The following is a 19,152-nucleotide window of genomic DNA, read 5'->3' as shown; positions in this document are numbered from 1 at the left end:
ACATTTCCCTGTTTCCTTGCATTTTCTTGATGCAACTGATTATTCCTGGACCTGGGATGTTTCCAATTGTATCCAAGTCACAAACAAGTTTAATCCAAAGAGTTGTCATACTTACATTGCACACATTTCTATTTAATGTGAGATTAATGATGTGTAGGAGTTTAGATATGTCACCTTGTGGTACGTCACTTACATTCAATACTTGATTTTACATCTCGAGAGCCTGTAGGCACAAATTGTCTGGAGCCTTTGATTCCGCCCATCAAGTAGGCCATTCCTTAACATATAAATACACATAATTTACATATAAATAAACACTGTTCAGTGCTGGCCTGTGCCTATAGGTAAATCCGGCCTACGTGCATTCATTTTCAGTTATTTACAATGGGATTGGGAATAGATGGATGACTTGCAATGTAACTGGTGTTTTCACAGGTATTGTAGATCCATCTTTGAATGACAGACGACTGCTGCATCAAACAGACCTTCCATAAAAAGTATTAGAGCCACAGTATTATAGTGCAACTTGCATATACACTATATGGACAAAAGTATTGGGACACACCTCTAAATTATTGAATTAAGGGGTTTCATTCAGTCCCATTGCCACAGGTGTATAAAATTAAGCACCTAGTCATTCAGTCTGTCTGTACGAACATGAAAGAATGGTTCGTTCTAAAGAGCTCACTGAATTCCAGAATTGTACTGTAATATGGTGCCAACGTTGCAACAAGTCCGTTCATGAAATTTCTTCCCTTCTAGATATTCCACGATCAACTGTGAAGTGTATTATTGCAAAGTGGAAGCATTTAGGGACCACAGCAACTCAGCCAAGTGGCAGACCACGTAGAGTTACAGAGTGTGGTCACCGAGATCTGAGGCACATAGTGCCTAATAGTCGCCATCCGTCTGCTGACTCAACTGCAGAGTTCCAAACCTCCTCTGGCATTAACATTAATAGAGGATCTTCATGGCATGAGTTCCCAAGACCAATCAAGCTTTACATCACCAAGCACAATGCCAAGTGTCGGAAGGAGTGGTGTAAAGCACGCCACCACTGGACTCTGGAGCAGGGCAAACGTGTTCTGTGGAGTGATGAATCACGCTTCTCTATCTGGCAGTCTGATGGACGAGTTTGGTGAATGCCAGTAGAGCGTTACCTCCCTGACTGCATTGTGCCAACTGTAAAGATTGGTAGAGGAGGGATAATGCTATGGGGTTGTTTTTTAGGGGTTGGCCTAGGTCCCTTAGTCCCAATGAAGGAAAAATTTAATGCTATTGCATTCCAAGACATTTTGGACCATTGTATGCTTCCATCTTTGTGGGAACAGTTTGGGGAAGGGTCTTTTCTGTTCTAGCATGACTGTGCATTAAGCAAGGTCAATAAAGGCATGGAGAACGGAGATTGTGAGCCAAGCCCACTCGTCCAATATCAGTGTCTGATCTCACAAAATGCTCATCTGGATGAATAGGCAAAAATTCCGACGGACATACTTCAAAATCTTGTACAAAGCCTTCCTATAAAAATGGAAGCTGTTTTTTTCTGCAAAGAGGGACTAACTCCATATTAATGCCTATGAATTTAGAATGGTATGTGATAAAAGCTCCTGTGGGTGTAATGTGTAGGTGTCACAATACTTTTGTCCATATATATTGTACTTTGTTTGAAAAATAAAAACAACAACAAATAGATCATATATAGCCAATGCAACAAAATTCGCTACAGACGTAAGTCAACTTAAATGCTCTTTACAGAGGGGGAAGTCCGTTATTTGGCTGAACCCATATTAAGGGCACTTCAGCCTAGCCCTTAAGAAACCTGAGGAGTAGATAGAAAAGCATTTTTACTTAGATGGTTATCCTGCGGTGCAGTCCTATGGTTGTTCTAATCTCAAAGATGAAAATTTTATGGCTGTGACCCTACACCCATTTCACATCTGATCAGGTGGAGCAACAAGTGTCAGCTCAACCACCTGGACAGATACCATTCTGTGCTTACTGTGTCGTGCTGAAGGAAGTAGCTCCGAGGAGGAATCTCTGGCCTATAACTTGAGGACGGACCGAGTGGTGATGTGTAATATGATTTGGTTATTTTAAAGGGGATTTGGACTGTACCCACAATTGCCTGCTCCAGTTTGAGAGGTGTGCGCAGTTGTCATTACTTGTTTCTTGGATTTGAGAAATGTTATGGAGGTGGAGGCAGAAGGTGATGGTAAGGGCTTGGATGTGTGTTCTTAAGGACAGGGCGGAATCAAAGATTATTCAGGGGCAGCGGATTTGCTTAGACTGGGGAAAGTGTAAAGCCATTAACTATGATTTTCTGGTAGACGTAAATGAGATGGGGAAAATATGGTGAATTTAGTTTTGTCCTTGTTGAGTATTGGGAAGTAGCAGGAGATATCTGATAGACACCTTGGGACAGACGGACCTTGGCATTGTCATCATTGTAAAAGTAGTATTAAAGGGTGAGTAGAGGAGTTGGTGAGCAAGAGAGACTAAGTGTACGGTTGGAGAAGTATGAGGGAATTCGGGAGAGGAACAGGAGAAGTGATGCCAAGGGATGAGAGGTCTTCTAATAGGAGGGATCAGTCGACTAAGCCACATACATAGGACAGGACCAGAATAGGACAGGAGAAAAGCTTGTGTACATTATAATAATATTCTTACAACAGAGGCACCTGTAATGAATACTCTAAGACTTTATGTACACTGGGTGCATTCGGCATATGAGCCAAGAAAGCTCCCAGGGCATATGCCAAATGGATCCATAGGGCCCCATTTACACAACAAATGCAAAAAGAGTGTTCTTTTGGCATTTGTCGGACCAATATATGTAAGTATATTTTGTTCAACTGTATGATATATCATAGTCAGCTATGCTATTTCATACATATGCATCCATTAAAAAAAACTTAGAATGTGGATCCCTATGGGCAATGTAGGCCACTGTAAAAATTAACTAAATGTTAAATGGTTGTGAGAAGGGGATGATTTTTAGGCCACTCCCTGATATTGATCCTAATTTTGTCATATGTAAGGATGTTCTTAAAAGAAATGTTTCTGTATTTGTCCTTTTTAAAGACCATTTTCATGAAAATAAAAGTGCATTGGGTTATTATAAAAATATTTTTGTACTCCCTCCTTGTAGCACCTCTCCACCTAGTACTGCTATAAACAAAGTTCTATATCTATTTGTGTTTACATGCAAGTTAAGCAAATTTCTATGGCCAAGTTTATTTTCTTTGGAACTTGGCCACTGCAGATTGTCGTGTTTGGAAGAGCGACAGAAGTGGGCGGAAGTTTTGGGACACAGCAAAGAATGAGAAAAAATACAGCAAATATGGCTTTGTTTTTTGGCATGTATGTCTAACACACAAACAGAAGGATTCTATCACTGCTCACTCTTCCTATGCGGGAGGAAATGTCACAGAAACTTTCCTTTGTATTTGTTTTCCTACAAAGACCTTTCTTTTATTTTTTTTCTTATGCTTATATTCACATGTTTACCACGCACTGCCAAATTTACTTGTAGAACAAAATATTTTTCCAGGATTAATTGGAATGCTTGGACAGAACTGTTAACTAATGAAAGAAAAACAAATTCAGAATACCATATTTTAACGATTATAAGATTCCAGACTAAATTCAGTATTCCCTGGTGTTCTGGGCAGTGGAGGGATTGATATCCGCATCCCTGGTTGTCTGGGATATTAGAGGGGTTAATGCCTGCTTCTCCAGTGGTATAAAGTAGTGGAATTTATATCTGCTTCCCTGGTGATCTAGGACACTGGAGGGGTTAGTGTCTGTTTTTTGTGGTAGTCTAGAGTTGGGGAGGGGTTAATGCATGCTTCACTGTTGCACTAGGGTAGTGGAAATGATAATGTTTGGTTCACTGGTGGTCTACTTGGCAACAGGTGTTTCAGTTAGGGAGATGAGATTGAAAGTGTGGGTTTCACAGGTAGATTGGTTAGTGAGAGGTAACAACTTTTAAAAGACCTCAGAATACGCATTATAGAGATACATAAAGGCTACAAAATAATTGCTAAAGACCTGGTTGTACATCAATCTACAATTAGACAAATTGTCTTCAAATGGAGAATTCAGGACTGTTGCTGTACTCCCTAAGGGTGGGCATCCTGTTAAAATCACTACATGAGCACAACCGGCAATCCAGAAAGAGGTGAAAGAGAACCCATGATAACAGCTAAAGACCTACTGAAGACTACAAACTGCAAAAACCTCTCAACTAGCAAAAACTGATTAAGAATGGAGTTCGTGGAAGGACCCTGCAAAGGGAGCCACTGGCTCTCCAAACAAATCATTGCCCGAGACCACCTAGAAGTTCCACAATGCTTCTGGAAAAATGTTCTATGGACAGATGAGACAAAAGTGGAACCTTTTTAGTACAAATGCAAACCACTATGTTTAGAGGAAAAAGAACACTACATATTCACACCAACACCAAAACCTCAACTTAACTGTGTAGCATGACAGAGGGAGCATCATGGTTTGGGGCTGCTTTGCTGGCGTAGGAGACCTGGAGACCTTGCGATCATTAAAGGAACAATGAATTCAAAGGTATATCAAAATATTTTACAGAAGAAGTCCATGATCTCAAGCTGAAGAAACGTTGGGCGAGGCAACAAGACAATTATTCAAAGCACACAAGTAAATCAACTAAACAATAGTTAAATAAGATTTGTGTTTTGGAATGGCAAAGTCAGAATCCTGATCTTAAAGAGGCTCTGTCACCACATTATAAGTCTTCTATCTCCTACATAAGGAGATCGGCGCTGTAATGTAGGTGACAGAAGTGCTTTTTATTTAAAAAAACCTATCTATTTTCACAACGTTAGGAGCGATTTTGGTTTATGCTAATGAGTTTCTTAATGCCCAAGTGGGCGTACTTTTACTTTCGACCAAGTGGGCGTTGTACAGAGGAGTGCATGACGCTGACCAATCAGCATCATGCACTCCTCTCCATTCATTTACACTGCACTAGCGATATAGATATATCGCTATGTGCAGCCTCATACACAAGCCCTAACATTACTAGTGTCCTGATAATGAATACACATGAAATCCAGCCTGGACGTCATGTGTACTCAGAATCCTGACACTTCTGAATCTTTTTTGTGAGATTCCAGCAACGGATACGAAATCTCGCGAGATCTCGGAGCTAAACGAGATTTGGTGTCACTTGCCGGAATCTCACAAAAAAAGAGTCAGAAGTGTCAGGATTCTGAGTACACATGACGTCCAGGCTGGATTTCATGTGTATTCATGATCAGGACACTGTAGTAATGTTAGGGTTTGTGTATGAGGCTGCACATAGTGATATATCTATATCGCTAGTGCAGTGTAAATGAATGGAGAGGAGTGCATGATGCTGATTGGTCAGCGTCATGCACTCCTCTGTACAACGCCCACTTGGTCGAAAGTAAAAGTACGCCCACTTGGGCATTAAGAAAGCTCATTAGCATAAACCAAAATCGCTCCTAACGTTGTGAAAAAAGATCGTTTTTTTAAATAAAAAGCATTACTGTCACCTACATTACAGCGCCGATCTCCTTATGTAGGAGACAAGGCACTTATAATGTGGCCCTATCGAGATGCTGAGGCATGACCTGAGGACGGCTGTGCACACAAGGCATCCCAGAAATATTTATGAAATGAAACACAATTGCAGAGAGGAAGGGCCTAAAATAATGTTTCATAATTGTATTTAGGAAGTTGCACCAATCACACTGATGCAGAATTTTATTAAAAAACAAACAAAAAGAAACAATGTCAAAGGTGTACCTAGAATCCCTTGTCAATGTTGTGCAAATCTTATTTGCAGTTACAGGAAACCTTTCGTGGAAGCAATTGCTGCTAAATGGGAATCTACTGGTGTGTTATTAGTTTCGTTTAGATTGTTATCAAAGTCATAATTATAGACAAAAACAATCAGGCCATTTTATTATTAATCATTGCAGAAATCACTAATTCCAAAGGGTTCACTCACTTTTTCTTGCAACTGTATATAGAGCTGAACACATAGGTAAAGATGAACATCTGCTCTAAACTCCAGCAGTGAGAAAGTGTCTCATACCAGCCTTATCCTATGCCAAATTCTGAGTTTCCACCAGAACATCTCGCCAGTCAATGGACTAAGATCATGGCAGGAACTGAGGCACAGGGTTTCTTTACAGCTGCAAACAAGGGCATATTATCTAGGGCATAGAGGCAGACCGTGCAGCTGCTATGCGGCCCTTAGAGAGAGGGGGTCCAGCTATTTTTGATCCCATCCTCTGCTATTAGGTGGGAGAACCTGCATTGTTAGCAAATAAGGGGTGGAGAATTTGCCCAAGGATCATGAAAAAGGCATGACCGGGGAAACAATTACCATACCTTTTGTCCTCGGGGGCAAAACCTGACATTATAATGGGCGGCAGGATTTCAGCTAACGATCCTAATGCTATAAAAATCCGCACAATTAATGCATTTCTTAGTTTTCTTATCTGTAGCACATCTATTTTATTCTAAACTGAATATAAAAATCCCTCAATGATTTTATACTTCGGATGTTGTCAACAGATTTTCTGTGATTCATTATGCAAACATTACGTGTACTAGTTTCTCCCCTGGGTGAATGATGTTGGCCACACAAGCTGAGATTTTAGCAATACTTCTTAATGGTTGTCCGGCAATACTTGTCCAAAGAAATAAAATTAATGGCCTACGATCGTACAAATGTGTTGCCGTTGTAAAATATGATGCTGTGTAGGAAATATAGGGGAAGTAGAGCTCACCAGAGCGCCGCAGCCCCTTCAAACAATCTTTGTATGCTGTAGAATTAATATTACCTTCTACTGGAAATACGGGACCAAATCCTGAAAAACAGCCCTTTAAAGAGGCTCTGTCACCAGATTTTGCAACCCCTATCTGCTATTGCAGCAGATAGGCGCTGCAATGTAGATTACAGTAACGTTTTTATTTTTAAAAAACGAGCATTTTTGGACAAGTTATGACAATTTTTGTAGTTATGCAAATGAGGCTTGCAAAAGTCCAAGTGGGTGTGTTTAAAAGTAAAAGTCCAAGTGGGCGTGTATTATGTGCGTACATCGGGGCGTTTTTAATACTTTTACTAGCTGGGCGTTCTGATGAGAAGTATCATCCACTTCTCTTCAGAACGCCCAGCTTCTGGCAGTGCAGACACAGCCGTGTTCTCGAGAGATCACGCTGTGTCGTCACTCACAGGTCCTGCATCGTGTCAGACGAGCGAGGACACCGGCACCAGAGGCTACAGTTGATTCTGCAGCAGCATCAGCGTTTGCAGGTAAGTAGCTACATCGACTTACCTGCTAACGCCGATGCTGCTGCAGAATCAACTGAAGCCTCTGGTGCCGGTGTCCTCGCTCGTCTGACATGATGCAGGACCTGTGAGTGACGTCACAGCGTGATCTCTCGAGAACACGCTGTGTCTGCACTGCCAGAAGCTGGGCGTTCTGAAGAGAAGTGGATGATACTTCTCATCAGAACGCCCAGCTAGTAAAAGTATTAAAAACGCCCCGATGTACGCACATAATACACGCCCACTTGGACTTTTACTTTTAAACACACCCACTTGGACTTTTGCAAGCCTCATTTGCATAACTACAAAAATGGTCATAACTTGGCCAAAAATGCTCGTTTTTTAAAAATAAAAACGTTACTGTAATCTACATTGCAGCGCCGATCTGCTGCAATAGCAGATAGGGGTTGCAAAATCTGGTGACAGAGCCTCTTTAAACATTATGCTTCTTCCACCAAATTTGTACAGTAAGCACCATGAAATCCGGTAGGTATCAACCGACAAATCCAGATTGGTCTTTTCATCACTCTAGAGAACATGTTTCCGCTGCTCTATAGTCCAGTGGCGGTATGATGTACGATGCTCCAGCATTGTGGCCCCGCTCTGTCAGTTTGTGTGATCTATCTGTCTACGAGCTATTGTTACTTCCAGACACCTCCATTCACAAGAATGGCACTTACAGGTGACCGGGGAAGATCTAGTAGATCAGATATTTCCCGAACTGGAATCCCATTACAGTGCCACGTTTAAAGTCACTGAGCTCTTCAGTACAAAATGATACTATTAGGACAGTCTGTGAAGATTGCATGGCTGTGTTCTTGTTTTTATGTACCTGTTTGCAATGTGTGTGGCTGATGGGTGGGGTTTCCACATACAATTGGACATACAGTGTATTTATAAGGTATATACTTTACAAGTACGGGATCATAGGTGTATGGCACAAATATAAGCTTACATATGTGCTAAATTTATAAGAGGCACGCACTTTTAAAAAAAAATTGCCAGAAATTTGGTATACTTAGCAGCACGCTACACCTATGGGCACACCACATGGCTTCTACATGTACGGGCAGCCTTAGACTGGCTTAAGATTCTGAGATAGACTAATGATCTGGTAACACTGCATGAAAATTATGAATACATTTTTATAAATAAAAGTTAATGTGCTTATGATGATCGACTGACTGGCTTATATTGCATATACTAAAACTCACTATTTCAAATAAAAATGAAGAGACCGAGTGGAGGTGAGAAAATAAGTGTCATTAGAGCCCTGTTGCTGTCACTGTTGAAGGTTTCCCGGTTTACACATGCCAGTCATCCTTTTATTGACCTGTGCCTGTCTTCTAAAGGCTGAGGCTGTTTGATAGCACTATATACACATTGTGGCCCACCACAATCATGAGAACGAGGGGGCCGAGGCACAAATGAATGGGGTTGACTTGCCGTTCCTTTACGGCGCCTGGACAGAAGTGGCAATGTGCAAGAAAGAGAACACTGGGATCCTTTCATTCTAGCTATCTTTGGAACCCTTCAATCAGACCCTATCCAAGCTGGAAAACTTTTTCAATATCCAAGGGACCATCACAAGTCTAAGGCTGGGTTATTTTTGGGTAAAAAAAATTATAGAAAACACTACATACAATGATTGTGACTTTTTGGGGAGTGTTTGGGCAGCATTCTCTGGGTATGGCGTTTTTCTGTTTCTTTATACCATAGGCTTCTCTATAGGACTTCAAAAACAACACGAAAACATATGCTCAAAATTACACTAAATAAAAAAGGCCACAAAAAACATGTATGTTTAAAAAGGCTAGCAGTTTTTAATGCAGGTTAAGTGTCCATTTACAATTTGCAATTTAGGTGCAGTTAGAAGCACATAGAAAAATATCCAAAAATCGCATGCATTTTACTGCTATTTTTGCGGTTGAATCTAAAAATGTACCAAATCGCTGTAAAATTGCATGCAGTTTACGAATGCAGTTTTTCGATGTGGTTCTAACCACACCTCAACCGCAATGTGTGAATGTACTCTAAAATGCCCAACAAAAACCTCTGTGAAGGTGGCCTTAACCTGGCATATTATTCCTATGAATAAACTCCCTGTGGTAATATATAATAGAATTATAGATTTATAGTAATACATTTATAGGGTCTTTTCACATGATTTGGACAAATTGAATATTTTGCGCCGATTCTAACAAAAATTGTGGCAAAATGTTTTAAGAAAATCACAGCAAAAAAAAGTGAAATGGCTGCACTGTGTGAATCTACCCATACAGAGGATAGACTATGTCTACTATCTATGCAGGTCCTTTGTTTCTCTTGCTATGGAAGAAGCAGGCGATGAAATCACTACATTGTGATTTCATGTCCAGTCTGGTAATTTTTGGACCTGATTTTCACTTCTCATTTTTATAAACTGAAGAAAAAATTGTGCAAGTCGGTAATTTATTGCATTTCAAAATAATTTGCAATTGTAGAAAGTTTAAGTATGAAAATATAAACGAACAGGATGATCCCGCTTTTTCTTAATCTAGTTACTTGCAGAAGATGAGATCTCCGCAGTCAGGGAAGGGGTTAAGACTAAGTTTTAACAGCTGTATATTATTCAGTGCTCAATGAGAGCAAATAGGAGGAACTTTCTCCCTCCTCGTCATCAAGAGAATGAGATTATGGAAACTTGAGGCTTTTATGTCCTAGGCTTGCAGACAAGTTGTAAATACATGAAATTCCTTAGGCCGCCCACAGAAGAGCAATTATTTTCCAATCAAGAGACATTGAGGTGTGTCACTGGGACACAAGTAACGAGTACAGTTGGGCTACAGGACCAGCCGTGGTGGCCACACTATGAAATGTACATTGCATGGCAAATGGTTTTTATACATATGCAATACAAAGTTTTGCAGCATGTGTATTACATATGTGTACTCCTTCCTTTAGATCAGGGGTGCACAAACTCAGGGCTAGGACCACATGTGGTCCGCCATTGCTGTTCTGTGCATTCCCACCCATTGGGACACAGACACGCTTTACAGCACGGTTGCTCAGTGGTTAGCACTGGAGTCCTGGGTTCAAATCCAACCAAGGACAACATCTGCATTGAGTTTGTATGTTTTCCCCGTGTTTGCGTTCGTTTCCTCTGGGTTTTCCAGTTTCCTCCCACATTCCAAAAATGTGCAGATAGGGAATTTAGATTGTTAGCCGAACTGGGGACAGTGAGTAATGACAACTTCTGTGGAATATGTTGGTGCTATATAAGTAACAGAAATAAAGATACGGCTGTCAAAGATATGTCCATTCTCTTCCCTCTCTTCCCTGCACTGATCATAGAAATCAGTGCAGGTCTTGGAAGATATGTGAGCACCCTCTAGTGGCTCCATGTCAGAGACAAGAGGAGCGGTGGGAATTTAAGTTTTATTGCAGCTTTTGTCAGTGGTACAATCTGGTAATTTGGCCCTTTGACCAGAAAAGGTTGTGTACCCCTGTTTTAGATAGAAAATATGCTTCTCTAAAAGGAGAATTGAAGTGTTGAATATTATATTTCTATGTTAGATCATGCAAAATGCTCCGGTGTATAGTTATTGCTGTTAACCTAATGTGTCCAGTACCAGTGGTCACATTGATAGGCAAATAATTCCTTAGGACTGGAATATCCTTTAAAGGAAACACACTAGGGCTGTGTGTGGTTTATTTTTTTTATAAAAGTCTCGTCTGCATGATCTTCATAGGAAGTTGATGTTCCCCTATCAGTCTTAACGCAGAACAGGATGGCAAAACTTTTAAACCTGATAATATCACAGTGGAAACACCTGCATCCATTTGGGGAAGTGTAATACATTTTATGTGAAAAAATGAAATTCACATGGCACAAGTGATATCAGTGAGTGGCTTATTGGGTTCCATGCAAACTGCATAATCTAACTATTGACTCTACCCCAAAAATGGTTAGAGACCCACCGCATTTTAACACTAGACTACTTTATAGTAAACTTTATTTGGTTTTATTAATACTGTCACATTCTTTAGTCCGCCATTAATAGATGGGTGCCTTGTAGGTGGTGGATTATCAGACCATTACAGAAAAGTATATACAATTTATACTCGAGAGCGGAACTAGAATATACTTCAGTGACCTTATGCAAACTTGCTGGAAATGGAGTTGCGCTCCAGTGCAGGAGGAGATTGTCATTCACCTTGCTTTCCTGCTGCCAGAGACTGTTATTGAGTTGGTGGAGGCTAAACTAGGGTGCAGAGTTTAAGGAATTACCCATTTTGCACTTTTAAAACACCCCCCTCTCCCGTGCGCCCAATAGACGGTCGGCCTGCAGATGATCATAATCAGTAATGAGGTCAAACTGGATCCGGGTCGTAACAGGCGGGCAATGTCCGGTCCAGAAATCCTTATCAGTAGGCAAGGTCAGGGTCAAACCAGAGGTCGGTACACAGATTATTAGGTCAAGCAGTGTAAAGACAAAGCCGGGTCAAACAATGAACAGCAGGAAAGATGTCTGGAAACTCACCACCAAGGCTGAGATTTAATAATAATCTTTATATAGCGTCAACTTATTCCATTTTAAGCAAGATATTCCAGGAGCAGTTCTCCTTCAAGGTCCCCCAGCAGTGGCGGATTAAGTAGACCATAGGCCCTGGGTTGTTCCCCAAACTTGGGCCCCCTTTCCCCACCTCTGCCCTGCCGTGTCTATAGTGAACATCACCTTTCTGTGCGAGCATTGACAAATGGGTGTTATGAGTCCCCTTGTCAAAGGGCTGTGTCCCTACATACTGACAGTCTCCAACCATCGCTGACAGTATCACACTATCACGATTTGCCACGATTTGCGACAAAACAGCATTGTACTTTGGGCGGCCATGGTCCCCCCGGGAGCCCCGGACGGCCACCCAAAACGCCCTAATGATAAGCCGCCATTGTCCCCCAGCTATGACGTCATGCACTGCAGCGGGGCTCGATCCTCATAGTTCAGATCATTGGAAAAGTGACGCCACAGACTACAGACAAGCCAACGGACACCCTGTCAGGTAGACTGAGCGCTACGGCAGGTTGGGGAGCGCAATTCCTGGCATCCCTTTCCCTCCCGGGAGATGGAGTTCTGCAGGGGGACGTGCCCCATAGTGATCCCCGACAGCACTGTTCTGAAAGGACAGTTGGTCTCATTAACTCCATGTGTTAATGATCTGTGCTACAGTGAGTATTCATGTGACCCATAAAAACCATCAACAGAAGCCAGCTAGCCTGCTTGTTGATGGTTTCCATGTAGGAACAGAAGATATACTTTTGAAAAACACAAAGATAAAATAAAGCAGATATATTAAAAAGATGCTGAGCTTTCATGACTAGCTAATTATTTTTGACATATAACTAACTGCTGATATCTTCTCTCAGCAGGATGCCAGGATCAAGTTTGAATACAACGGAGAGAAGAGGTAGGTGCTATTAATGCATAAATGAACAAGTTCAGTACATAACACAAAGAGTAATCTGATTTAAGTCTTTTCATAGTGTCAGGTACTTTCCATACAGTTAGGAAATACAAAATGGGTACAGACAAGCTTCAAGCTATTGTGATCTAGGATCTGTGCCTAAAATCAGCTACAGTATATAACCACTATGAGTGTATGTAATATACCCGTCAACAAGAGGCACACAATTGTTAATTCAATTGTTTCCCGTTTCCTAAAATAGTTTTTAACTTTTACGTCTTAATTAAACTGGGCATCTCCCATTTCAGTCTGTCGGCTTAAAGACCACACGGTACGTTGGTATTGCGTTTTCAAATCGCATTCGGTCAACTGCGTGCATTTTTTTGTCTCTGTAATGCTGCAGTTTTGTTGCGTTTTTTAGGACATAGTTTTCACTGCTGATGAACTTTGTAAGGTGCTTCCCGTATATAGTTCATTACAAGTCCATAGAAAAACCTAAAGCACTCTAAGAACACTTGAGATATTGATTTTCAAAATTGCTTTATTTTATTCCAAATAATATTTTTTTGAACAAGCGATTTTCTAGCAATGTTTCGGCCTATCCAAGGCCTTTATCACAATCACTATGAGAAAAAAAGAACAAGTATTTAATATATATATTTTTTGGAGTAGTAATAGCATATAAATGTTTATGATTACAACATTTCCAAAATATAGACGCTCCAAGGGGATTAGTGTGGCCATTGTTCCAGAAAGCCCCAGATATAGGGCGCTGATTACTCTTGCCAGACATACGGTATCGGCTTATGTGTGGAACGCAATCTGCGCATGCGCACTATGACGAATAATGTTCTGGGAAGCGTTGTTGGAACGCAAGCTGTATTGATTATCAAACCCGAACCTATATAGCACCAACACAAATTCACTTTGGAGTGCATCCTTACATATTTTGTTTTATAGTTCATTATAAGGCATTGCAGAACTGTTAGCAAAAACACGAGCAGTTCAGCAACAACATTGGCAGAGCGGTCATTAACCACATGCAGTCGGACATTATGAAGATGCCTTCAACCGCACAAAAAACGCATTGTAATATAATAGCAGCAGTCTGTCCATAACAAAAATGTCACAGTTTAACTTATATTAAAATGACTTGCTGCGGTTTAAAAACGCAACGTGGCCGCACCGTGTGGCCTTACCCTTAAACTAAAGATGGGAGTTCCAAGTAGGGAAAAATATTTCTATTAGATCTGTGTAAGATAGTGGAAGATATTCGAAACATTCTGCAAATTGTAAAGAAACATCTACCAGAAGAAATGTACATAGCACACTTTACTGTACATTAGGGCTGGGCGATTTTTCCCAAAAAAATGTCAAGATTTTCTTATTTTTCGGGCACTCTGGGGCAAGATTACATTATAGTGTCTGAAGTGTGAGCAGGACCCTGTGCAGTATCGGCCTGACCATGGGGTTTTAATAAATGACATTAAGGCCTGATTCACATGACAGTGATTGGACTGTGAAAAACGGTCCGTGTCTCCCCAGGATTTCTCAGCCCGATCACGGTACATGTGAACGGGTCTCCTGGCATCATAGACATTTAGGCTACAGTCACTCGACAGAAGAAAAAAAATGGCACATTCTCTTCCATTTCCAGTCCGTTTGTCCGTTTTTCATGGCCGTTAAAAAAAGAATTATCAAAAAAATAAATGGATTTAATTTGTCAGGGTTTTTGTATTAATCCACTGAAAACAGCAGTGCCCATGTAGATATTGCCGCAATGTCCCTGTAGATAGTGCCCTAGTGCCCACATATAGTGACAGTGCCCGCATAGTGCCACAGTGCCCATGTAGACAGTGCCACACACCCTTGCAGATAGCACCCCCAACCTCCATGTAGATCGCAGCACACCTCCTCCCTTCTAGATAGTACCCCCACAGGTAGGTCTCACCCCTACTCCCTTTGTATATCGCAGCACAACTCCCACTCCCTTGTAGATCCCACCCCCACATGTAGATCGCAACCCCCCTTCTTCCTTGAAGATATCGCCACTGTAGCTGCCACTAGCAGCTAAATCCCCGGCCAGAGGTTGCCTACGCTTTGGCCGGGGATTCGGCTACTATGGTTAGATCTGACAGGAGGGGTGGAGGTGTGATCTGCAAAGGGGGCGGGTGTGTGCGATGCGATTGGCAAGCGGGGTGGTGGTTCAATCTGCAAGGGGGGTGCTATCAACAGCGGGGTGGTATCACTCTATACTATAAATCCCTGCTTCCCCACGGAACTGCTGTTTCGCACTGTATAATTTTGTAAAGTTCAGAACAGCAGTTCTGTGGGGAAGCGGGGACAGAACGGGGCAGACCAGGCAGTGACGAGGGGGCAGAGCTTCCTCCTGCAGAACTGCGCGATTCAATGATTCTGTCAAACAGCATTGTGAGAGTCCTTGAGGGCAAATTAATCAAATTAATTTGATTGATCGCCCAGCCCTACTGTACATTAGTGTGTATATAATGACGTTGCATGCCAGATTCCAATTGCATGTGCCCTTTTCATTTCTGTCCGTTGCTTAAACTTAAAATCGGGGCTGTTCTCATCACATTTTGGCCATACATTTATCGCATACATTGGGAAAGCTCCCGACATACATACTAAACATGTCCATAAGGCTCTATAGCAAGACGTAGACTGTGTCCTTTTGGCCTCTGTGCTATTCCATAAAACAGTATCCAGTACAACATTCTATACATTGTTGGTTTGTTTGTTTTTTACAATGGGACCCTATGGGTGATGGATGCCACTATGTGGCATCTGTCACAGGCCTCCATTTGGTGTATACGTCCCCGGGAAAGCTCTAGTGATAACTTGCCATATATGTTGGAGCTTCCCAAGGCGGACATTCCCTGAATTCTGACAGCTCTATTTCGCCACTCCCTGCTATTGGTACATAGTATATGTTTTTCACTGCAGTGCTGCCATCTCCCCATTCTCCAGAGGGCATTGCCAGTCATTACTACACCCCTGTAGATGCCAACCCCTAAATCCTACCCCACCGCTGTACCCCCCTTACCCTTTTCTGCTTTTCTCCCTCCCCAGTACCCCGTACCCCAGACTCTCACTAACAGGTGCTTATGGAGTTGGTTGGTGTCTAGGTGCACTCCCTCCAGGCTGTGGCTGCATCTGCAGTTCTACCGATTCCATGTGTCGGCAACAGCGGGATGCACTTCAACATGGAGTTGACTTGGCACTTCAGTCTTGTGGGTGTTTTGTGAAAGGTTCCCCACCAAGAACAGAGGGGTGATACAGGGAAGCAGGGGAACGATCGTGCTTTGGGAGGGGAATGTCCTGGTGACATATCGCACTGTATGCCATACAGTGGGATACGCTCCTTCCGACATATACCTTCGATGAAATGCCTATGACGTGATGTGAACAGCCCCTTATTTGTCACTATTCAAGCCACATGCCTTATTTACACTGCGGGACGCGGTGTCACGAATCCCCCATAACTGAGAGTCTATGGAGTGATTCGTGCAAAGAACGGACATGTCCTATTTTCCCACAGACCCTTCACATGGTCCGTTGAAACAACGGCTGTGTGAACGGCCACATTGAATTACATAGGTCCGTGGGATGGCCGCTGTTTCAACGGCCGTCCCACGTACGTTAAACACGTTCGTGTAAATAAGGCCTTGGGCTGTAGAAATCAATGTATTTGGTGATTTGAATCAACACAAGTCTCCATGACAGTACTGCACCTGACAGAAATCAGAAATGTTTTCTGAATTTCTCAGTAGAGCAGCTTCAGGCTTTGGGCCTGTACAATTAATTGAACTAAATGTGATTTTCTCAAAAAATCTGCGTGTTTTTTAGGGGCTGCTGCATTTTTTTTCTAAAGCACCTCATGGTTTATACCTATAGTTTTTGAGGTGTTATTTTTTCCAAAAAATTTTACTCCGTAGAGGATACATGTAAAAGACACAAGTGGCTTCTACATGTGTTATTATGTGGCTCTCAATAAAAGCAGTTCATAGAATAGATCTCGCTGCCAATCTCTAGACAACGGTGGAACTGTTGGGGTAGTGGGCTTAGCAGCTGCTCTGGGAGTTATCAAAGGAGGCCTAAAGGTAAGGGGCAGTTTGGTAATTCTGGATTATAAAGATTATAGAAATTGAGTGTGCATAAAAGGGAAGGAAAAACATTGGAAAATAAAGTGTAGATTACTGAGAGGCCTAGGAATGGAGTGTCCATAATAACCATAACCTTTCTATGGGTGAGTAAGGGTCTCATTGCAATTTTTGATATGGGACCTCATGCATAGTTATCATGACCCTATCTCGTGATGAAATGTCCCTCTCCCTTTACTGCTGTAGAGATAAGTGCTCTGTACTGATCAGCCGGGCTTTTTTATCGTGTGCAATCTGGTTTTGTTACACATTATCTTTAAACCTTATCCACAATTGCAGTGAATGTACCCGGTAATGGTTGATCTAGGTGTGCAGGTAGAATTAAGCTGTACTGTATATAGTCACAGCTGACTGGAAGGGAAAGAGCGCAAACATCTCAGTCATTATTTCACTGCACTTGTTCCGTATAGTAGGCAAACATGAAAACTCAAACATCATGAGCCTGGATGGATACGTTATCACTGCTGAAGCAGATTCCTTCATTACGCTTACTGAGGAAATGTGAAGTGGATAGTTTTGCAGGACCCAGCAAAAACCACCATTCTAAGACCCAGTTTACACTGCGTTGGAAATTTCGTTGGAATCTGCACCTAAAAATGCCGTCTCCCTTCATTGATTTTATTGGGAGGTAGAGGCGTTTCTTTTCCCAGGTGTTTTTTGATCGCTCAAGGAAAAAAAAAGGGGTCGTGCCCAATATTGGAGCGGTTTCTGCCTCTAAACCTCCACTGAAATGATTGGGAGGCACAAAAATAAATCGCCATTTGTTTAGAGCGGGTTTTTTTAATGCGTTGTTTTTGCATTTGTTTAATAAAAAAGTGTGAAAAAAAAAAAGGCCTCAAAATGCGTCAAAAAAAAAAAAGTGTAAAAAAATCTTTAAGGAATTTTTAACCAGATATTTTTCTGCTTGGCAAAAAAAGTCTATGTAAACATACCGTTCGGCTATATTCACACGGTGCAGTTTTTTAAGCCACAACCAGGAGTGGGTTCAAAAAAAGAGTAGAAGTAGAATATTTCCCATATACTTCCCCTCACTATATGATCCACTTCTGGTTGTGGCTTTAAAAACTGCAAGAAAGAACAGGTACCAAAACGGCACTGTATGATAAAGGCCTTAGCTGCAATGTTCTTACTCAAACACCTGTGGTTTATCTTCACTCGTAAAAACAAATGAGGCATGTTTGGTTACATTGAAAAATAGGAAAACGTTAAAATAGTCACAATGGAAAGTGCTGCCAGTCTGCCAAATCTTCCCCTTGAGGTTTCTGTTGCTGGACATCAATATAACAAGAGGTTTAACATGTCTCAGCCATTAGACAGCAAAACGTCTCAGTCAGGCACTCCGGACAGAATAACACTTCCAGTGAATTATGGAATTAGTTGCAAATGATCTGGATGAAATTACAGGCAAATGTGAGTCATCTAAAGAGAGTAGTGACCAGAGGCGCATGGCTTGTGCCAGCTCCAGCGCATTCACCACCACGGTCTTCAATGACATTACTCACAGTACAATATATTCATTGCATGTATCCATAGCTCTGTTCTCTGTGGTCCCAGTGCTAGGGAAAAGGACTGACACTTTGTCAGTCCTTTGCAGTCGTCCACAGTTATCTTTTTTAAAGAGTAAAAATCTCTCCAGAAGACCACCTTTTTTTTGAGCGGACCCCCCCATAAAGACCAGATTTTTCTGTAATGGGTTTACAATTACATTTTAGTCTATATATACAGTGGCCCTCTTTAAAAAGACCACCTCTCATTCTGACCAGTAACCACCCTTTTTTTGAACAGGTTTTTTTCCTGCTGGTACCCCCTTTTGTAAAGTCCACATGTGCCACCCTTATATGCGCTGCTGTGTCCCATGAAATCAAATGCAACGCGGAACAGCAAGACCTAATAGAGGAGGGGAGGGAGCAGTCCAGCTTTTTTTTGCGGGGGGTGGGGGGTGGCTACTAACTATTTATGAATTAAATAAATGATGAGTTGCTGGTGCTAGGTACTCATTACTTATAATTTGTTAACGAGTCAGCCCCAAAAATTACAAGAAACGCATTTATTTGTAATATAATTTGCTAAACTAATATCACAAAACATAGACATATTTGGTATTCACATAACCGTAACAACCCAAAAATAGTTATCGCATAATTTATGATATTCGTAAAGGTCATAAAAAAATGGTGGAATTGCTGTTTTTTC

At 41.6% G+C, this 19,152-nt stretch overlaps 1 protein-coding gene across 1 annotated transcript in view; it reads left to right on the top strand.

The window, feature by feature from the left end:
* Positions 1–19,152, top strand: part of LOC142651997 (mitogen-activated protein kinase kinase kinase 3-like) — a 141,851-nt gene that overhangs the window by 87,793 nt on the left and 34,906 nt on the right. The window contains exon 4 of the mRNA XM_075827333.1: positions 12,741–12,781. Coding sequence (XP_075683448.1) covers positions 12,741–12,781 — 41 coding nt within the window. The remainder of the gene's footprint in view (positions 1–12,740; positions 12,782–19,152) is intronic.

Source organism: Rhinoderma darwinii, chromosome 5 (genome assembly GCF_050947455.1).
Source record: "Rhinoderma darwinii isolate aRhiDar2 chromosome 5, aRhiDar2.hap1, whole genome shotgun sequence".
Classification (NCBI taxonomy): Eukaryota; Metazoa; Chordata; class Amphibia; order Anura; family Rhinodermatidae; genus Rhinoderma; species Rhinoderma darwinii.
The sequence above is the reverse complement of the archived record's forward strand: the minus strand, read 5'-3'. Positions and strand labels throughout refer to the sequence as shown.